The 14,391-nt window shown below is 34.9% G+C and overlaps 2 protein-coding genes across 3 annotated transcripts; both read left to right on the top strand.

Moving 5' to 3' along the window:
• Positions 1–2,464: 2,464 nt before the first annotated feature.
• On the top strand, positions 2,465–6,450 carry LOC144572211 (uncharacterized). Of its 2 annotated transcripts, XR_013517701.1 has the most exons (10): positions 2,465–2,772; positions 3,175–3,239; positions 3,559–3,607; positions 3,732–3,826; positions 4,029–4,114; positions 4,381–4,440; positions 4,723–4,804; positions 5,520–5,633; positions 6,056–6,348; positions 6,395–6,450. XR_013517701.1 is itself a non-coding variant. In XM_078321675.1 (9 exons), the coding sequence occupies exons 1-9, from the start codon at positions 2,571–2,573 to the stop codon at positions 6,218–6,220; spliced, it is 918 nt and encodes a 305-aa protein (XP_078177801.1). In that variant the 5' UTR covers positions 2,465–2,570; the 3' UTR covers positions 6,221–6,450. The 2 variants fall into 2 exon arrangements, 1 of the variants encoding a protein (XP_078177801.1); XM_078321675.1 differs by having other exon boundaries at positions 6,056–6,450.
• A 3,339-nt stretch (positions 6,451–9,789) lies between these two features.
• On the top strand, positions 9,790–13,686 carry LOC144572518 (phosphatidate cytidylyltransferase 4, chloroplastic-like). The gene is made up of 7 exons (XM_078322112.1): positions 9,790–10,148; positions 10,477–10,790; positions 11,694–11,884; positions 12,069–12,193; positions 12,459–12,592; positions 12,691–12,806; positions 13,204–13,686. Exons 1-7 carry the CDS (start codon positions 9,879–9,881, stop codon positions 13,293–13,295), a joined length of 1,242 nt encoding a protein of 413 aa, XP_078178238.1. The 5' UTR covers positions 9,790–9,878; the 3' UTR covers positions 13,296–13,686.
• The last annotated feature ends 705 nt before the right edge of the window (positions 13,687–14,391 follow it).

Raw genomic sequence — 14,391 nt, 5'->3', positions numbered from 1 at the left:
GATTTAGTTTGTTTTTCAGTCCAAATTTTGCCCTTTGGATTTTATTTTTTTGCATTTCTTTTCAAGGTTTCAAATGAATCTCTACTTTAATAGTAATCAATTTTACAATGAAACATGTGGAATGTGATAGAAATATTATGACATCTCTAAAGGAAATTGCATGGAATTAATGATCGCCCCATATATAGTCATCACCCAAAAAATTATACTATATCAAATTAGACAGACAAGATAGATTTTTTTTCATTTTTAGAAAATAAAAAATTGAATTGTCAGGGAACAAATTGAGTTTTTTTTTCCTCATGATTTGCAGGGTGAAGATTTTTCAGCTCCTAGTCAATATTGTATGAACTTATTAGGTTTCACACAAAAACATATTGAAACAAATTTAGAAAATTCACACCTTTAAATTCAACCATGTATAGATATGTCAGAATTAGATTAGCCATGGATCAAACTAGCTATATTGATAATGCACTCTCTTAATTTGTTATTTATAAAATCTACCTTCAAAATTCTGTTCAGATGATATATTTTTTTGTGAAAATTTGTATGCTAATGCATAAAAAAAAAAAAATTCAAGGTTGAACTTAATTTTTTTTCTCACATCCATCTCTTGCTCAATTTCTCTTTTTACACACACGCATATAATTTTTATGACAAGTATTATTTGATTTAATTACAATTTTTTGTTCACCTCTTGCAGTTTTTACTTTTTGTATTCTTATTATTATTTTAATTATTAGAGTTGATAAAAAAAATATTAATAATTAGGAACTAAAAAAAAAATTCACAACAAGTCTTTAAAAAAGAAAAAATATATATAGTTTCCATGAATACCTTTCTCAAATTAAGATTTGAACATTCATTTCAGCACATTTTTAAAGTCATTCTTGAAAATTCCGTGACAATCGAACATGAGCAGGATGAATTAGATTCGCATACATACTAAAGTAGATGTGTTTTTTTTTTTACGTACTTTGATCTAAGATCAAAGTTAAAATGCTCTATTATTTTCATAGCCAAATCATGTCTCTCATCCTCATCTCTTTTCTCAAAGTCTAAACTATTGATTCGAAATGCTTAACATAATCTTCATGTTAAAATGTGCTTGGAGACCAAAATCACTAATTTCTTTTATGTTTTCTTGAATTTTTTTACTGTTTTTTTAGGTAGGTACCTATTTTAAAAAATAATAAATATTTTTGAGAAAAATATAAATTTTGGTCTACAAGTACATTTTAATACGAAGATTATGTTGAGTAGTTCAGATCTATTATTTAAACTTTATAAACAAAAATCAGGATGGGAGGTATGATTGGGCAAGAATGCAATGGGGAATTTTAACCATTGATCTAATTGTATTTTAAATATTTTTAACCTCAAATATATCGTTGAGAGATGTTCTAAACTTAACTTAAAAGTAGTTTCCAATCTCTCGAAACTTAAAAGTAGTTTCCAATCTCTCGAGTCTTGAATTTAAATCTTAAAATTATGACGATTCTTGTATCTTTTTACATTCACAACTTGCAAATCTAAATTGCACTTCAGTATCATATGTTTAAAACTTTAAAATCACAAAATTACTAAGTTGTCAAATAAAAAAAAATCACAAAAATTTTAAAATCGTCGAACCAATATTTGATTATTAAAACATTTGTGTGACTAATTACAAAAAATAATTGTGTACAATGTTATTCATGCTGAAAAAAATTTATGTATAATTCAATTTCTTTTACTATACAATCTAATAAATAACCATTGTTTGTTTAATAATAGAAGAGGAGGGTTCCAATGCCTCATATTTTTTATATCTCATCATACCTCATGTTTTATATCATCATTTTTAAAGTCCAAATTGTTGATTCGAACCACTCATCATGATATCTTTACTAAAATATGTTTGAGAATGAAATTTTATAAAATTTTGAATTTTTTTACTATTTGTTAAGATAGGTACAAAATCACTTTTTTTGGACCGTTAAAAAAAAACAGTAATTTTGTACCCATCTTAAAAAATAGTAAATTTTTTTCAAAAGTTATAAAATTTCATTCCAATCACATTTTAGCATAGATATTATGTTGAATGGTTCGGATCGATAATTTAGACTTTAAAAACGAAGATATAAAATATGAAGTATGATAAGGTATGAAAGACATGAGACATTGGAACCCCTTTTATAAAATTGTTTTTAGGACTTCACTAATAAATTTCTCACATTTAGCTGTGTTGTAATTAATGCAGATAAATACAAAATAAGAGGTATATTATAATTTAGATATATCATATACTTTAGTTTTTAAATGAGAAATAAAGAGAAAAATAGATCAATTAAGTAAAAAAATATAAATGATGACTAATTAAAGGTTAACCAATTTTATGCATCTATTTAGTATTTTAGTATATTTGCAAAAATAAACCCCCTATTTTTACTATAATACTCGAAACGTGGGACCACTTGTCAGTCAGAGCCTCTTCTTTCCGAATTCCGAGTCCCGACTTGTTTACAAAGATCAATCTGAGCTCTCTCTCTCTCTCTCTCTCTCTCTCTTAGTCAACCTGATCTACAATGGTGGGATCGGGAGGATCGTCGGCGTCGGAGGCGGCGCAGCTGAATCAGCTGGAGGAGCAAGCGACGCACGGCGGAGGAGGTGCCTGGGAGTACCTCTGTCTCGTGCGTCGTCTCAAGGTGCGACGTCCCGAGCCGGTGCTTCGCCTTGGTTTGTCTCTATTGAATGACCCCAAGGCCCGATCTAAACTTGGTTCTGAAGGTAATGCCAGAATTCCTTGTAATTGTATCATGAAATGAATCCATTCTCTTTTTAGGTTTTGTGATAATGGGAATTAAAAACTGGAAAACGAATCGGGATTATAAACGAAGTTCGAATTGGTATTGATCCGTTTAGTCAGTAAAACCGGAATAGATATATCACTCAAGTCCTGTCATCTCTGATTGCTCTTGGAAGACATCGATTGGTCTAATTGTCCATATAAACAATCCACTTTTTCCTCTCTTTTTCACTTTGCATAAGTTGTTTTGAAGGCAGTTCCCATAGTGCATGAAACAATTTGAAGAATCGGATGTAAAATTTTCATTGATCTCCAGTGAGATTGGTTTTATAGAAACTAAAATTTGAGAGAATTGAGATTTGCTTATTTCTTTGTTTGTGTAGAATGGACTCTTTATGAACAAGTAGCTGTCGCTGCTATGGATTGCCAAACTATTGACGTTGCAAAGGTAAATTGTACTGCACTCAATTCCTTGCCCAAAATGTCTTCCAAGAAACATATTTTTTTAGAAAAATGCAAAGTACTGTTTGTACCATTGTACCACAGTATAAATAGGAGAAGCCTCCTATGCTATTAAACTCTCAAATTCGTAGAACTCCCAGGTTACATTGAATTTGCTCAACTCTATAGTCAGACGACAGTAATAATCAAATAATTTTCAGATCACCAACATACCAGGCAATAAATGGTGATAAAGGTTGGTTTGTCCTTTGGTTTAAACTGATATTTGTTTTTCTTTTGAAATATTAACTTTGTGTTATCTTCAGGATTGTATCGGGATTCTTAAAAAGAAATTTCCAGATAGTCTAAGGGTTGGTATGTACATTTTCCTTTATTATGACTATACTAATTCGATTTATAAGTAACCAGTTATGTCATTTAACAAGTTAATATATGGTATTTAGTACAGTTACATTTTCCTGTATCTTTGTTGTTTCAGCAAGATTACAAGGAATGCTCCTGGAAGCAAAAGGAGCATGGGCTGAAGCAGAGAGAGCTTATGCTGTCCTTTTGGAAACCAATCCAAATGATCAGGTTTTATATCTTTTATTGCATCCCTTGTTGGCATTTAGGTCCCTCATATTACCATATTATCGCATAATACCATCACTTCCATGCTTGGCAATTGTTTTTTAAAAGTGGAGCTTGAAGCTCTTTTGTTTTTTTTGTTTTTTACATTATCAAAATTTTGATATGTATGAAGAAATTAATATTTCAAAATTTTGAATTGTTTTAGCTGATTCATAAAAGAAAAATTGCAATGGCAAAGGCGCAGGGAAATACTACACTGGTTGTTGAGTATCTTAACAAGTACCTTGAAATGTGAGTAAATTTTTTCTTTTCTAAGGAACAATTTCCAGTATTCCTCAAATAACTTATAAAATAGTATCATCGTATCATCATGTACCAGTGCATAACTGCATAATTCCCAGAAAATACCCATGCCAAACAGGCATGATATAACGCAGTATGTTTTTTTTTCCTGGAAATTAGTGTTAATCACCAAATTTGCAACAAATCCCCCTGATTTGCAAATGAGTTTGCTTGGTACCTTTTATTAATTATTGACTATCATTTGCATTTGTTAGATTCATGGCCGATCATGACGCTTGGAGAGAACTCGCTGAAATCTATGTTTCACTACAAATGTAAGAAGCATCTCTAGAAAATAAGTAATATATAAATACTTAGAAATATAATGCCTCCCTGACCTTAGCAGTTGAAAGCAGGCTTCATATAAAGTTGCAAAATTTATAGTAGCTACTTTGAAATTTAATGGTTTTGTTAGGTTTTCATGATTTCAAGAATTGAAGTTTCCTTACTGGCAATTTGTTATCACTGCAGGCGGCTATACCTAATTACAGTAGAGGAACAAAAGAATATTTGTTTGAAATTAAGAATAATTTGTTTTCTCACTTCTCTCTGACCAGGTATAAGCAAGCTGCCTTTTGTTACGAGGAATTAATTCTGGCTCAACCTATGGTATCACTGTACCAGATATCCTATGCTGATGTAAGTGAATATGGCAATGATACCAATAACAATCTTTTAATGTTTTCTAGATAGAATAATTAGGTTTGGTTTGCATTTATTTTTGAGGCAATTTTCACCGTAGCAGTACAATTGATTTAGGGGAAATTCCCCCATTGATTTATTAAGTCTATACTGTTTAGAGCTTGTCTTTAAGTTGATATCTATTATGGAGTAAAGCTAGCGTGTGACATGCTCACCAAGAAAGTTTGGTGAGCATAACTCCAAAAGTATATCGGATCGACGTCAAATGTCAAATCCAAACCGTTGAAATCCATGTACTTCATGAGTGATGCATATACATGCAAAATTTTGAAAGTTTCGAGTTTATTTGCTACACGGTCAAGTGGTCAAAGAAATAATAAAAATTGAATATATAAAATAACTTATAATAAAATGTTTATTTCTTTGACCACTTGACCGTGTAGCAAATAAACTCGAAACTTTCAAAAGTTTGCATATATATGCATCACTCATGAAGTACATGGATTTCAACGGTTTGGATTTGGCATTTGACGTCGATCCGATATACTTTTGGAGTTATGCTCACCAAACTTTCTTGGTGAGCATGTCACACGCTAGCTTTACTCTCTATTATGTGCCTCTATTAATGTGCTTTTATGGGGGAGGCCCTCAGAGAAAGAAGGGAAATGGTTCCGAGCCTTTAACTTGCATGTATGAATTTATGATTTAATAGGTACTATTCACGATGGGAGGTCTAGAAAATTTTCAAACAGCCAAAAAGTACTACGCAGCAGCCATCCAATTAACTGGAGGGAAAAACATTCGAGCTCTATATGGTGTTTGTATGGTACAATATCTAAACTCTTTTTTTCCCCCCTTTTTCTGTTCTTACAAGCTTACGAAACCTCAAAATGTCATTTCTACTCTTATGGAAAAGGGGGGTTAACAGCACAAAAACCTTCCAGGAGTTAAACTCAATCAGATAAGTCAGGGGTCTCAAATTTTCAATAACCAAAATGCCTTTTAAAGATGGAAATGACAGAAGCACCAATAATTATAAATTTTGAGGTGACTTTTGGTATATTTATGAAGAAAACGGGGGAGAGTGGAAGTCTATATATTTTTTTGAAACCTTATCAGATGTTTGCTTTTACCAAGTTATGCTGAATATTTCTCTATTTGCACCAGATGCGAGATGTCACACAGTTTGTACCTTAATAGTTGAAACACTACATTAGTAACATACTACATTATCTTTCGTTATTACAGTGTGGTGGGGCAATTAATCTATTACCGAGAGGTCGAAATAGAGATGAAGAAAGCTCAGAGTTGCCAGCCCTGGCTGCAGAGGTGCTGACAAAGGAATATCAAAAGCGGGCCCCAGAAAAACTGCCTCTTTTAGCTGAATTGCTAAAGAGTCTGAACTTGTACTAATTTGTATGGTTTTCTTTTTTTCTTAGTTCCGTTATTGTTAACAATTTTTGTAGTGTTGTGTTTCGGTTTAAAAATAGTTTGGATTTGTGTAAACTGTTTGTATTATCACTCGAGTTCTTTCGGGAGAGGTTTTTACGGTGACTTAGGACAACTATAGCCATCTCCCTCCCTCAGTCCCTCTCTCATCTATAAACAACGAACTGAAAATAGATTATTATATTTTATTGTTACTTTCTTCTTTGCGGTTGGTAAATCGTATTTTCTAGTGACAGATAATCTTATTTCTTTTTTGAAATGTTGGCCGCTGTTGTTAAGTATAATTTTTATTATGAAAAGTAAAATTACATCAATCTTTGATTCTTTTCACATTTAGTTCAACACCACCAAATTCAATTCTAAATAACACCTCAATATCTAATAACACAATATAATACGACATCTGACATGACAATATTTAACAAATCGATTTTTAAGTGGTCGCTAATCTCTCTCTCATTTTCTTGCTCTCTATTGCATTAGTTGGCCAACAATAGAAAAGATGAGGCATTTAGAACAATTTTTTTTTTTTTTTTTTTTTTTTTTTTTTGAGGGTGGTGGGTGGGGGAGGCCAGTGCGAACTACAGCCTCTCCCAATCTCGCCTAGAGTTTCGGGGTAATCGATTCAGAGATAGGGAGAATATTAAAGTTAGGGTTTAGAGACAAATTTAGAGTTAAAAACGGTGGTTTAGGATTTAGAGACGAAAAAGGTGGAGTAGTGGCAGAAAGTAGAGGCGATGATGGGCAAATGTGTATCCTCTGCATTAACTCAAAAGACAATCTTTTGAGTTCATGAATCTCAACCATCTGATTTCAAACGGAGTAAATATAGCTCTTGTCTATGATATAAGGGGTCTTTTAATATTAGTGTATATTTAATCTGCACAAATTTTAAACAGATCGGATGATTGAGATACATTAACTCAAAAAATTCTCTTTTGAGTTAATGCAGAGGATACAAATTCGTGGCGGGCCAGACGAAAGGGTGGAGTACTATGCTGACAGAGGGTGTTGTGCGGGCTGAGGCAGAGGTGGGGGCGTGGGTGGTCGACCAGGGTTTCAACCCTCAGAATCACCTCTGAAGAGACGCTCCCAACCCTCTGAAGAGACGCTTCATATTATTTTATTTCAACTCCATTATTACCAAGGTGCTGACAATAATTTTCTGATCCGAAACCTCCTTTTTCACCAAACGCGATTCCAAATTGGATTTCAAATAAATTTGATGATCGGAAGAGAATGATGAACGAGAGTTCGAGTTCATTTCACGCAATTTGAGGGGGTTGAAATCACGATCCAATGTAAGGAATTTGGCGAGACTTGAGTTGTTGCTGGTGTAAAGGTCTTTACTATCGAACTCGTATCCAGTGGGCACTGAGTTCGTATCCTCTGTATTAACTCGAAAAGAAATTTTTTGAGTTAATATATCTAGACTGTCTGATCAGTTTTAAGATTCGTGTGAATTAAATCCGCATTTTGAAAGATTCCCTTGGCGAGACTTGAGTGGAAGCAGCTTGGGTCCGATGCCCATTGAATCCAAAGTGGTCCCAATGGGTTCACTAACCGTCTGATCTGCTTTAGGATTCGTGTCCGCAATTTCGTGTCTGCTTTAAAATCCGTATACACAAATTCTAAAGCAGATCCGACGGTTACCGAACCCATTGGAGCCACTTTGGGTCCAATGGGCATCAGACCCACTCAAAAGTCGACTTGAGTCTGCATCATTTACCGAAGCCCTTCACACATGCTGAGGCTCATTTGAGATATTCTTTTGTCTTTAAATCTGAATTCGTATCCTTTGCATTAACGCAAATGGGAATCTTTTGAGTTAATAAATCTTAACTATTCAATATGTTTTAAGATTTGTGTAGACTAAATACACACTAATATTAAAGGGTCCCCTATATCATATGCAGTGACTGAATTGACTCCGTTTAAAATCAGACAGTTGACATTCGTTAACTCAAAAGATCATTTTTTTGAGTTAACTTGAGTTAGTGAGAATAGTGAGCTAACCCAATTTTTAGTTGAGTTAGTAGAATAGCATGCTAATTCACAAAAGACAAACAAAGAATAATTCCTTTTTGTTAACTCAAACATATCCAAACGTAAAATAGTAATTTGGAATAGTAGCTAACTCGGGGTAACATTATTATTTGCCTCATCCAAATGCACCCTAAATCTTGAGATGAGGCTCATTTGAAATACTCTTTTGTCTTTAAATTTTGAGAGGAGAGAAAATAATAGAAAGAAAGAGGGCCAGTATAAAGAATTTTCTTCTCTTCAAATTTTAATATTGTGAAATAAGTAAAGACAATTCGGTAAAGACAGTTTGGTTAGGTTCAATCATTCCTCCTCTCCTCTCTCGAGTACACCCTTGGTCACTCGGTACTAGTGAATTGAAAAAATCTGAACGGGTCAAAACTGATCCGGTCGAACCGTGGATAGCCTCTGAACCGACCCGACCCTAGCTAGACTTTCAGACCGGCTCGGACTAACTCTAGGGTTAGGTCTAACAAAGATTTGCGCTGATTTTTTGAACTAGACTCCTGAAAATCCAACCCACCCAAACCCCCGACTCGACTAGCCCCGACCCGGACCAACCCGAGACCCACCTAAACCCGGACCGGACCAAACAAACCAAACTAAATAGTAACTAGAAACAGTCCACTGTTTTTCTTTTAAAAAAAAACCAAACACGAACCAAGACCCGCACTCGACCCGCACCCGACTCGAATCGACCTGTGCTAATTTTGGACCAAGGGTCTAGCACGAGTTTGGTCCAACTCCCCCAAATGGGACCCGCCAACCCCGAGGACCATGGGAACCGTGGCCCGGGCGGGTTTGGACTGATGGGACCCGACCCAACCCGTTTGGTAAACACTACCGGTACAAACCATAACGACTGTGATCTAGCACAAGGAAAGGTGTGGAAGAAGCAAGGGGCAGATCTAGAATTTTTGTCAGGATTACAAAATAACGAATTGAATATTTGAATAGTTAATTGGATTCGAATTTATTAATTAATTGGATATTATATAAAATACAATGTTCTAATTTCTAATGATCTGACTTTTAATTATCAATTAGAATTTAAATAATTTATCATACTTTTAAGGCTAAATTTAATATTATTATAAACTAAAAGTTAAAAAAAAAAAGAAAAAAAGAAGAAGAGACAAAATCAGTCCAAATCTATAAATTTATATAAAATTTTAAAATGCAAAGAGGCCCCTCGAACTAGACTGGGTCCCTCTGGGAAGAAGGGTCAAGCAAAAGCAGCAGCCCACCATCGTAAACTCATATGTTCATACATGACATTAGAGCGACTGACGCTAGATAATGCAAAATAAAAAAAAATGTAATGAAAAAATAGGGGGAGGCTATAAAAAGGGGGAGGAAGGCAATTTCAGATGTCCCTATATACTTCGCTTGCTAATGTTTCCAGAATCTTTGTAACTGTTAACTAACAAAGGAGAGCTCCAATCTTTGTTACTGGAGAGGATCACGCTTCAACAGTATCTCCAGTAGTCGCTTCCTAGACTCCATCCGAGTCCTTCCCCTCCCTCTCGCTCTGACACTGTCGCCTTTCTCTCTCCTCTTCTCCAAAAGGGGGGCAAAAATGGCGGTGGCAACAGCCCACTGCTCCTGCTCCCTCCACTCTCTCCCCTCATCTCTCTCTACTGGAAGAAGAGGCAACAACAACTTGCGTGTATCTATGTGGCCATCCCCCACGCCGCGTCCAGTAATATCCGTACGCCACCTCCTCCGCCACTTGCCACGGCGTTTCTCGGCCGCCGACTCCACCTTCTTCCCTTCATCCTCTTCCATCGCTGAAAAGTATACCTCTACAACAGAGAGTACACCTAGTTCCATGCCATCGCCACTCGAGGTACTCAATTAAGATTCTTAGAAAATCTATTTTGTGCTGAATGGAATTCTATACCGCTCTAGACAGAATGGAATTCTGATCCATGAAAATAAACCTGCCTCCATTACTTAGTTTAACGAAATTTGCAATCACGCTCTCGAAAACGCTAGAATTAGTAGTATTTAACGTGTTTTAGCAGTCAAATCTCTCCTGGTTGGTAACAGGAAACATTTTTATTATAATCTATCTTCTTCCTTTCCTCTATGAATTCCAATGAAAAACATTATTTTCTTATTTTGAGAGGTGTATTTTTTAATATGACATTCCTTCTTGCTTTCCAATTTTGTAGGGCTCTGGAGGCGAAATTTCCTCCACTGACATTTCCATCTCTGAAATTTCATTGGAGCAAAATCAAAAGGGACAGAGTAATCAATTAAAAAAGAGAGTGGTATTTGGTCTGGGGATAGGGTTTGGCGCTGGAGGGGTGGTGGTGGCCGGTGGATGGGTGTTTGCAGCAGCCTTAGCAGCCGTTGTGCTTGCTGGGTCCCGTGAATTCTTTGAACTCGTCAGAAGTAGGCGTATCGCTGATGGCATGGCCCCACCCCCCAGATATGTTTCTAGGGTTTGCTCTGTTATCTGCTTTCTCATGCCTCTTTTCACCCTGTAAGTCTCCAGTTAAAATTTTGATACTGTGCTGGTCCTGTGTGTAGTGCTAACAAAATACAGGAGAGATGCAATACCGGGACCACAACTATTTGAGTTGGAATTTGCAATGAGATTTGTAAGGTAGTGTTAACACAAGTTCTTAGTTAGTTCTCATAATGTAATACATTGTTATTTACCAATTTCAAATTAGTTTGTGTTTCTGGCTGACATAAATTTCCTGGTAGTCCAAGTAACTGATACAGCACTGTACATGTACATACTGGTAAGGTGAACCATGGGTGTAACTATTTGTGTGGTCATAAGCGAACTTGTTACATGAGTGGTACATGCCGGTAAATGATCTGATTCGTGCAAGGCTAGACTTGTACAACTGTCAAAATATAATGCCTTACTCTTAGGGTGCTTTGAAGATTTTGCCAGTACTTGCATTTATTGCAGATATTACTCAATATTTCTCACACCCCCGAGTGTGGCAACCTTTCTAATAGATTCCCAATTAGCACCATCACTAACTTCATATCAACTTAATGAAAAAGGTCAAAGTTTCATTATACTAATTGTTCCACAAATTTATTACTACTGTTAACAATTTATTTTTCAAGAAAAATTAAATTAAGCTAAAATTAAGCAAAGATCTATATGTTGGTCTTATTTTTTATGTAGTTAGATAGGAACTAATTTCGTTGAGAATTTATTTGTTTTCTCATTATACTTTTAACAGTTTAAAGTGTTATTTGCAAAATAACCGCCACAATTTTGTGCTGGATACAACATGAGAATTTTTTTTTGTCCTTTTTACATATATAGTAAAATATACAGTTTCATTTGCAAAATGGAAGTCTAAGTTACTGAATATCTTCAACAATATATTTATTATTGTGGTTTGTTTTGATGTGATAGGTATTATGGCCACATGGATGTGTCAGTGATATTCTCAGCATTTATTATAGCCATAGCGGTGATGTTACAGAGAGGAAATCCCCGTTTTGCCCATTTGGCAAGTACTGTTTTTGGGCTGTTTTATTGTGGCTATCTCCCTTCTTTTTGGATCAAGCTCCGTTGCAGCTTGGCTGCCCCTGCATTAAATACTGGTACACTACACTTTTTTTTTTTTTAAATTGTGTCATATTGTCACTCATGTGTTAAGGTAGTTGATAGTTGACTCAGATACTAATATGAAAGGAAGTGTACAGAAAAGGATTTCTGCATATCATTAGGGGGGTAAAAAACAAAAATTGATTTGTGATTATCTCTGTTCATTTTTTTTGTCCTCAGAGATAGGGAAATATTGGCCGGTATTACTTGGTGGGAGGGCTCACTGGACAGTTGGACTGGTCGCCACGCTGATTTCAATTAGTAGTATAATTGCAGCAGATACGTTTGCATTTCTTGGTGGAAGGGTATGTACCTTTTCTTCTTTATTGTTTTTATTTTATTTTGAAAGCGGCCTTAAATACCACAACTTCTATATTAATCATTTAGAAACATATAGTTCATACAAACAGTATTTCAAAACATAATTAGGTGCCCAATGAACCCCAAATGAGAAGTTTGAAAATTTGTTTTGCATATTATTTTGTTGTTCGAAGCATATATTGTTGTTTTATATTTTTTTTGTTATGGCTTAATGACATACATTATGTATAATTTTTGTGTAAATTTCAGGCATTTGGAAAAACTCCATTGACTGACATAAGCCCAAAAAAAACCTTGGAGGGAGCTTTTGCGGGCCTTTTGGGCTGTGTCGTTGTTACTGTTATTTTGTCAAAAATTCTATGCTGGCCTAAGTCTTTACCAAGGTAAGATTGCAATATTACCGGATGCTGATACTTTAAGGTTTATAACTTAAAAAGTTTATTATCTAATATGGTTAATCTGTTATTCAATTGAAAACTAGTGCATTAGTATATGGAGTGTTGAACTTCGCGGGGTCAATTTTCGGGGACCTTCTGGAGTCCCTTATCAAAAGAGACGCTGGTGTTAAAGATTCAGGATCTCTCATTCCTGGACATGGTGCGCCTTCATTCTTTGCACACATAATATCCCTATTAACTTTTCAGTGTGGTATTTGCAACCAAACCCTATATTTTCTATTTAGCAAAATGCAATTAATGTTTTTTACAACTGCAACTTATGGATGAATTTGGGTGGTTTTTTTTTTACAAAATAACATGACTTCTATACGTTATTATGAACAAAACATTCATAAGCAGACTTGGCAGTATATTTAAAGTTGGAACCGAACAACTAAACATTTCAATTGCTTTAGGAAGAGAGGCAGATGGTCAAATTTTAATTAATCCTTATATTCCGAGTAGGATTTATTTCATAGTTCCTAATATTTCAGAGTTGATTGTTTTTTTCTTCAAAAATATAATGGCTTTATTTTGACTTTTTATATTTTGTTCAGGAGGTATACTTGACAGAGTTGATAGCTATGTTTTCACCGGAGCATTAAGTTACTGTTTTGTCAAAGTCGCACTTCCTCTCTTCGGTCTCTAACCTTTCACCTAATCTTGTAATAACCAAGTGGGTGAAAAGTGAATTCACCATCTTTCAAATTCGCAAAATGTAGTTGCGGAACCAATCGGCAAGATAAAACGAAAAAAAGGAAAGATATCTCTCTAGATCTTGGCTTGATGGCAGGCTTTGAGAAATGGCAAGAACTAACTCGAGGGATCAAAACCTACTTAAATGTAGTTCAGTTTTAATTCAAAGTTTTGGTTTCCTATGATTTGTACAGTATATTACTTGTCTCCCAAAACTTTTAATTCAAAGTTTTGGTTTCCTATGATTTGTACAGTATATTACTTGTCTTCCAAAACTTTTCTCAAACATTTGAATGTAATTATTTTGAGGCAGAGTATGCGTGGTGATCTGTTCAGTAACTGTATTTTTGTGCTTTAGATGTGAATATGTGATGGATCAGCATCCGTCATGATAGGGATATACAGGAACTGTACCATTAAAGTTGAACAGATCTAGTACTACACCTTATTAAAGTTTGGCAATAAATAGGAACTGCCTATAAGCAAGAATTTTGTACTTGATCATTTCATATCCTAATGGATTAAAATCAATTTGTTTCTTCAGATTTAGACAAATCATAGTGTGAAAGTGTTGTCCACAGTACCAAAAAGAGTTTTAATCAAGTCATTGCGTGAAAGCATTGTAGTGATACTTGTTTCGAACCTGTTAAACAGAGATTGCCATCCAAATTATATTTGTTTTCGGAAGCACGTTGGTAAAGCAGAATTTCATTTGGCATCGGATTTCAGAGCTGTCTAATCCGTTCTCTTGTCAATTTTGTTTAGTTAACCAAAAGAAAAATACATTGATTGCGGCAATCAGTTTCAATAAGTAAACCGGGAACTGCCACCGAAACCGAATCGACAAGCTTAATTCCAAATAGTTAAAAGGCATATTGATGGCGACCTTTGCAAGGATATCTATGGGAAATTATAATTCTTGCATTACAGGTTACATTTTGCATCCTAGAACTATATATCCTGCTCAAATCGTACCCACGAGTGATCAAGCGACCATTTATCATCCTATTGTCACTGTGTCAAAAAAATTGATCATTTATTCCGTGTGG

This window comes from Carex rostrata, chromosome 20 (genome assembly GCF_964058835.1).
Source record: "Carex rostrata chromosome 20, lpCarRost1.2, whole genome shotgun sequence".
In the NCBI taxonomy this organism is placed as follows: Eukaryota; Viridiplantae; Streptophyta; class Magnoliopsida; order Poales; family Cyperaceae; genus Carex; species Carex rostrata.
The sequence above is the reverse complement of the archived record's forward strand: the minus strand, read 5'-3'. Positions and strand labels throughout refer to the sequence as shown.